General features: G+C 33.6%; 1 protein-coding gene across 2 annotated transcripts in view; it reads right to left on the bottom strand.

The window, feature by feature from the left end:
• The window catches only part of LOC127856104 (uncharacterized), an 8,671-nt gene continuing 1,661 nt past the window's right edge, over positions 1–7,010 (bottom strand). The window contains exons 3-7 of one of the 2 annotated variants that reach the window (XM_052392093.1): positions 6,786–7,010; positions 3,354–3,635; positions 2,593–2,703; positions 2,177–2,223; positions 1–746 (exon numbers count right to left, since the gene is read on the bottom strand). The exon at positions 6,786–7,010 is cut by the window's right edge and continues 103 nt beyond it. In XM_052392093.1, the coding sequence (XP_052248053.1) occupies positions 2,192–2,223; positions 2,593–2,703; positions 3,354–3,635; positions 6,786–7,010 (650 nt within the window). In that variant the 3' untranslated portion in view covers positions 1–746; positions 2,177–2,191. Of the gene's footprint in view, positions 747–1,047; positions 1,161–2,176; positions 2,224–2,592; positions 2,704–3,353; positions 3,636–6,785 lie in introns of those variants that run through there. The other variant, XM_052392092.1, reaches the window with a different exon arrangement.

Here is a 7,010-nt window from a genome sequence, read left to right on the forward strand (position 1 = left end):
TAAATTGTTATGCACAAGTTGTTTATTGTTCAAGAAGAGTTGTCATCAACTTAACATGTGAATGATGGCTTTCAAATAAGAGTAAATATATAATATACGCAATTAACAATTGTATGATCTGTTACTGGGGTGTTAAATATTCTCGTTGATGAATGGTAGTTGATAACTTATTTTTAACTAGGAATAATTCCATTTTTGCCGGTAAAAATAATTGTGTAAAGAAGTCAAACCATATATGTTTCACATTTTATTTACTGGTTCATTTAAACTTTGTGTATTGTTAAGAAAAAAGCTGAATTGTGAGTTCATAATCTTAATATTCAAAACGTGATTTGTTAAGAGTTTCTATATGTTTCATTATAGAATAATTGTGGTAACCAATTAACAATTGATTCTTAAACAAATTATTAACATATCATGGACAGTATATACATGCATACTATTTGTAGATACCCAACACTACAAAGTGTATTACAATATACGTCATTTGGTAAGTTGTTTAATTGCATGATTCATTATCATTATGTTGCCACTCTAAGAACAACATGTACATTGAAGTTTCATTGTTTGATAATACTAAATTTACATAGGTGTTTTTTGTTCCTTCACCGTTCCACAATCATTATCTAAAACATCAGATACACGTTCTATAACATTTCGCTGTTGTATGTCGCCTGGTGTTATGGCCGAATATTCATGAAAAGAAGTTTCAGCGAGTGTTTCGTACTAGCTTCTGTTCTGGGAATCTGAAATAAAACGAAGGTTTAAATTCTTTTTATGAACGACTATGCAAGCTTTTGAACACGCAGAATGAGTTGCATTTTACTGAATATATGCTTATTTTTATGTTTATTGTCGTCTTTGTTTTAATGTATTAAAATTACAATTGGTTTATTGCCTTCATTAAAGAGAACAGTACCACACATTATTCTAATACTAAGTTTGAAGTTTAACTGTTCCTAATCTACAAACATATTTCTAAGTACTCGAATGGCTATAATGTATGTACGTTAGAATGATTTCATTTATATTAAAAAAATCTCGGCGTTATCAACATTACATAGATATTCAATAATCATGTCATGGCATGCATTTGCTACTAAAAGATCATAGCGACTCTGTACTTTTCATACTCGGAACTGACAGCTGAGACGTTATTCCTGGAAAAAATATCAACTACCTTTCCTTTAAAGCCCATTTACCCTCCAAATCAACGAATATTTCGTAAATATTTCCGGAAATAAAGTTAAAACATAACAAATCAATGTTCTTTATGGCATTAGCCAAATTGCAACGCTAGATGTGGTCTGGTAACATAGATTTAACAAGATACAAAACTCTCTTTTTGTTGTTTTTTTGCGTGCCATGATATTTAACACGTGACCATGTGCCACGTTAGTGTTCGTGTGCCGTATTAATAGATCACAATGCTGGGAATTAAAATGGAATACATTGTGCCACAAACAATTTAAAAACGAGCGTTTTGTATCTCGTTTAATCTATGTTACCACACCAGATCTAGAGTTGAAATTTTGGATATTGCTATAAGGAACACTGATTTTGTAGGGGTTAACTTTATTTTACGATATAGGTTGCGAAATATCCGTTGACTTTTGAGTATTTATGTTACTTGAAAGCATGATCTGTAAAACAATGCAACATTATGTTGAGGTTTAAAATTGTATATTATTGATTTATTATTGTCGATTTTTCGTAATACTGCACATGTACAAATGTTGCGTGTGTTTATGCTGCATATTAAACAACATATACATTGTCAAACAGACACGTTCGTGTATTCGTAAAACAGGCCACACAAACATACAATAAACATTAAGTACTGAGTCTTTAGTTACAAATTAGGTAAAAAACACTGACATATTTAACAATGAATACTTTGGTAGTCGTCACTTGTACTATTAGTTTGGCCCACCATGAAATATCATTTTAGCCATTTGCTTATCGCTTTTAATGACACCACCATAAGCATGGCCTTGTGTGTTCACACTTCTGATTTACCGCGATGTGATACTTGACCGGATGAACAGGTTTCACTTATTCAAGTTGTCGAGATATATAACGTTAAAATGTCATAACATCATAATTATGAAACGACAGGTAAATACGATTTAAAAAAGGGAAAACGACGTAAGGTAAAATAAATATTGTTACATACTGTCCATTGAATAAATCATCGTACTTGAGCAACTGCGGGTGGATTACCTGAAATGCAGGGACAGTAGAAATGATTCAGAGAGAGCAATCTCATTCTTTAAAAACTGATTTTTATCTGCGTACTTTCTCTCAGCTGAATACCTTATTGTTCTATACAGTGTGTTAAACTTGGCTTATTACGATCTGTTGCATAGTTACTGCAGGGCACCAGTTAATAGGTGTTTTAAAATTATATTACTTCATATTGAGGAGGCATATATGGAATCATTCAACTTGATGCTTTAACTGTCTTAAGTTATAGTTATTAACCGATATTGTCGTTTATACACTATTAATCAATATTGTCGTATATACATTATATAATGCTAATTAGGTGTATCACAAAATCAAAGTTTACTCAACTAAGTGTATACATACGTTTAAATTTCTTCCAATATATTAAAAGCCCAAACACGACTATCATGACAGCTCCACCTACAGCCCCTCCTACTGCAGCCCAGACCGATGGATAGGATCCGTTACCTAAAACTGCATAGACGAGTTATGGGGTCGTTTTAAGTAAAAGTAAGCATACAATTATCCCTTATTATCATTTGGTATTGTTTGGAGTTGTCGATGATTGGCACTACTAAGAATATATAGATGCAGTTCACATAACTTAAAACATTAATAACGAGTTTATCTGTTATATATATACGTAATTACAAAAGTGTTCTTTTCAATTTGTATCAACCACTCCAGGTATAAATTAACTTGGGGAACATTTTGAAACGATAACATTTAAAACAAAAAGCCCGAGCGCCGAAACTTTTATATAACATTACTTTATTATTAAACACAATAATTACATACAAAACAATTCAAGCGTTTAACAATAGCATCTCCGGTTTGGGTTTGCCTTGGTCACGAAAATCTATAATTAACATGATTTTACAATATGTAATTGAGTTCGGTCTACTAAAATCATACACATGTAGTTTGAAGATAACGATGCTACCAACAAAGGTATTTATGTTTCTATAAACCATCCTTAGATTTGTAGCCGTTTTTATCTCATTATTGAATCTCGCATCAACATTTGATCAATATGTGTGCATTTAAACTTTGTTTTCTCTCACAATAATTAGAACTATACGCACATACACGTGTGAACTGTTATTCATGTAGCATTCACCTACATTGTACATCAACGTAAAACATGGTTTCATCGTAAGGCGTCTGTGCACAGCAACCTGAAGGTTCCAAAGTGTTGTTGACTCTGCACTTATAATATCCTTCATCAGTGATTTGCATATTTGGAATCGTAAGCGTTTGCTCGACTCCGACAACGCGAGATGTTTTTACTTGTATCCACGTGACACTCGTCCTAGGTGGGTTTCCTTCAGTGTAGAGACACGTGACAGACAAGGCCTTGTTTTGTAACACCGTTGCATTATCAATTGGTCGTATAACAACTGGAACTGAAGTGCAATATAGCACATGCATCGAGTGAATAAGGAACTATCATAGTATGAGAAACACAATTGATAAACATGCAGCAGTCATAGTGAAATATCTCTAGCGGATGCATTTTCTTGAAACTGAACCGATACAAATCAATGAATCTGCTCTCGAAATGTGCCGATTTTAATATTAAGTACTATTTAAATCGAAACAACGTGCAAATACATACCAATCGCATACAAATGAAGAAAATATTAATGAAACTTACATAACATGTTAAGTGTAACTATCACATTGGCATTTCTCATGAAATCGGAAACTATGACAAATGATATCCAGACAAAACTCGACATATGTTATACATTTCTTGAGTATTTCATCCAGATTTTTAAACCAATGCACTTTAAAATTTCATTCCAAGTCCGTCATATTGTATTTTTAATGTTTACACTGTTGAACTTGCATAATGCTGATCATAGCATGATTATTTAGCTGTAGCATTGAACACTATAAACACTATTATTTTATGCATGTTGATTATTTGTTTGAATTTTGACTACATACTTCGTAAGTTAATATTAAATGTATCTTCTAAATGCAATAAACATAAAATGTTTATTATACACCATATACAACACACAGTAACAGAACTTATATAATGTATGTATAAGAAAAGAAACATTGTCATTATTTATTTTAAACGCACCAAACAATACCACTTGTAATGTTCTATTTTTTATTTCGCGGTTTGTATCTGTAAAATAAAAGTATATATAAGGCTAAACACTAGTAGTCGTATATGGATTCAGTTCAATGCTCACTTGAATAATACAAATTCGTAAAGGATAAGCTAAAACTATGGCAATATATAGTTGCAACGCGACGATTTCATCACAAAATAGTATCGCATTATCCACCTTTCTTGTTTTGAATAAACAGATATCCGGCTTAAATTCTGTATGTACCTTATAGGGGTATTCCACTACGAACCGATTCCCCACGATTTGTCGTGATTTCCAATATTTTAAGGTCGGGGACATTCGTAACTCAATCGGCGAAGGTCCTAACTCATTCGTAGCTAGTCGCGGGCGAGTCGTGAGCTCTCAAAAAATCGCGGCCAGTTTATAAACGTGTTTAAAATTTGACCAAGACCTCTAAGACTGAATTTAATCGCAGTTAACTCGTAACAGTGTCGTAGTGCGTTCTTGGGCATCGTAATGGAATCTAAGGTAATTCGTGACTCAGTCGGCGAATCGGTGATCACGTGATATGTCTACGAATCATTTACGACTTTGTCAAGACTCTCAAGAGTTTACCCCGATTGAGTTGCGAGCCCGCTAAGATTCTCGCGATTTAGTTACGAAACAGTTACGATTTTGTAAAGAATGATAAAGAAATAATATTTTTCCATCATGTTTGGTTGTCGAATAACCCACAGTAAGGAGTATAGATGCGTAGGAATAAAATCACGAATGCGGAGCACGAGTTTTTTTGATAACACGAATCTATACTTCTTACTGTGGGTTATTCGACAACAAGCCATCATAGAAAAATATTATTTCTATTCTTACACGATTCTGATTGATTTGCTTCAAGCTTTTGGACGTGAACTATATTTTTCAATACTCCGCCCTTCTTAGTACAAAGTTCACTTTTTAGTGACGTCATTGAATTGAACAAACATTTTATGTCGTTTTCATTCATAAATATTTTGCAAATTACGTCACTTTCATTGAGAACAACACTCATAGAAACTAAATGACGTCACATGTGTTAATTCTTCTGAAAAGCTGACATGCTATAAATGTTATCTTAATTACGTTTCCTAACAAACAAATTCTTAGCAGGCGTGGTCATGCCACTTATCACCAAATATACAATTTGTTGTTTCATTACATTTATGTACGTACTACATTTTTTTCATTACTTTGAGAGCGGGATTTAAGCACGTGCATTTTACTGCAATATTTTCTTTATTTATTCGGAACTATTTTCGAAACATTAAGCTCCGCCCATAATTTATTGCAGAATAACCCACACTTTATTTCCTTCTTTGTCTATAGAAAACAAGTCGCGTGCCGTGTTAGAATCAATATCAGTAGATATTGACGCCGAATTCATGGGTGCGTTCGGTGAGGTCCTAGCTTAGTCTTGACCGATCTGCATCGTTCGTAGTACAGTCGCAGTAGATTCTTACACATCGTAGTGAAGTCGCGACCCTATTCGCAAGACTTCAACCGAACCTCACGATTCGTCGTAACTCAATCGTTCCACTGTCGTAAATGAATCGCAGACTGTCACGAGTCTTCCCGATTCAATAAATGTGAGAAATCGTAGCGAATCGTGGGCTTGTTGTCGTAGTGGAATAGGGCCATTACACAAAGCTAATGTATAGATACCAGCACGACAATAACCATATGCCATTTATTATCTGATCAAAACAGTTATGCTCGACACGAATGGTAAGGATGTTAAATACATTCTAAATTGATCACCGAATCATGTAATAACTTCACTACATAGTGCCCATATGCTATCTAAAGTATTAAGACACTTAAACATATGGCATATTATGTATTCATTTATGTATGTGGTATTATTTTATTAACATTAAAGTATACTTACGTAGAATGTTAGCAAGTAAACTAGTTGTAATAGAATATGTTGTTACATTTCCGATCGTTTGCTGTAAGACACTTGCGACATTGCGGGTGAGCGTATATATGTTTACTGTTTGCATAAATGTCAGTCCAATAGCTCCATTTTTTTAAGAAGTAGCCATAAGTTAAAATCCATAATATGTTCGTCGTTTGATTCCCAGAAGAGTTACATTCTAGCATCACATAGCTGTTTTGTATCACATATTTTTTGTAACAATAACATTCTTGTTTAAGACTGTTGGCGTAGATGGATAAACTTTAACGAGGCTAAATTGAAAGGTAAATAAAATATGTAACTGTATGTATATTACCAAACACCATTTCAAAATAAATGACATACTTTTAAAACGGCATACATATCGATACATTTTTTAAAATTCAATTGCTAGATAAATATATGTACGGTTTTGACAAAATAATAATAATTGTACATCAATAGCATAATATTATACATGCATTGACTATTGAAGTTTCGCTTTCTTAAACTAACGTGTTAGGAATTCTTACCCAACACGTCAATACGGGATTTCCTGTCTGATATGATCGACCCGTACCCATTTGAGACTTTGCAGTATATAATTGCCCCGTGCTGTTCCTGTGAAGGAGTGATTGTCAGAGTGCTTGTCGTCCGATCTCCTGCAACATTACTTACGCTTTTGTCAGTGATATTTATATCATCGTTGTAATCCGAGGGGGTGTCTTTGTCCATATACCAAGTTATGATGGGGGGTA

Source organism: Dreissena polymorpha, chromosome 13 (assembly GCF_020536995.1).
Source record: "Dreissena polymorpha isolate Duluth1 chromosome 13, UMN_Dpol_1.0, whole genome shotgun sequence".
Lineage (NCBI taxonomy): Eukaryota > Metazoa > Mollusca > Bivalvia > Myida > Dreissenidae > Dreissena > Dreissena polymorpha.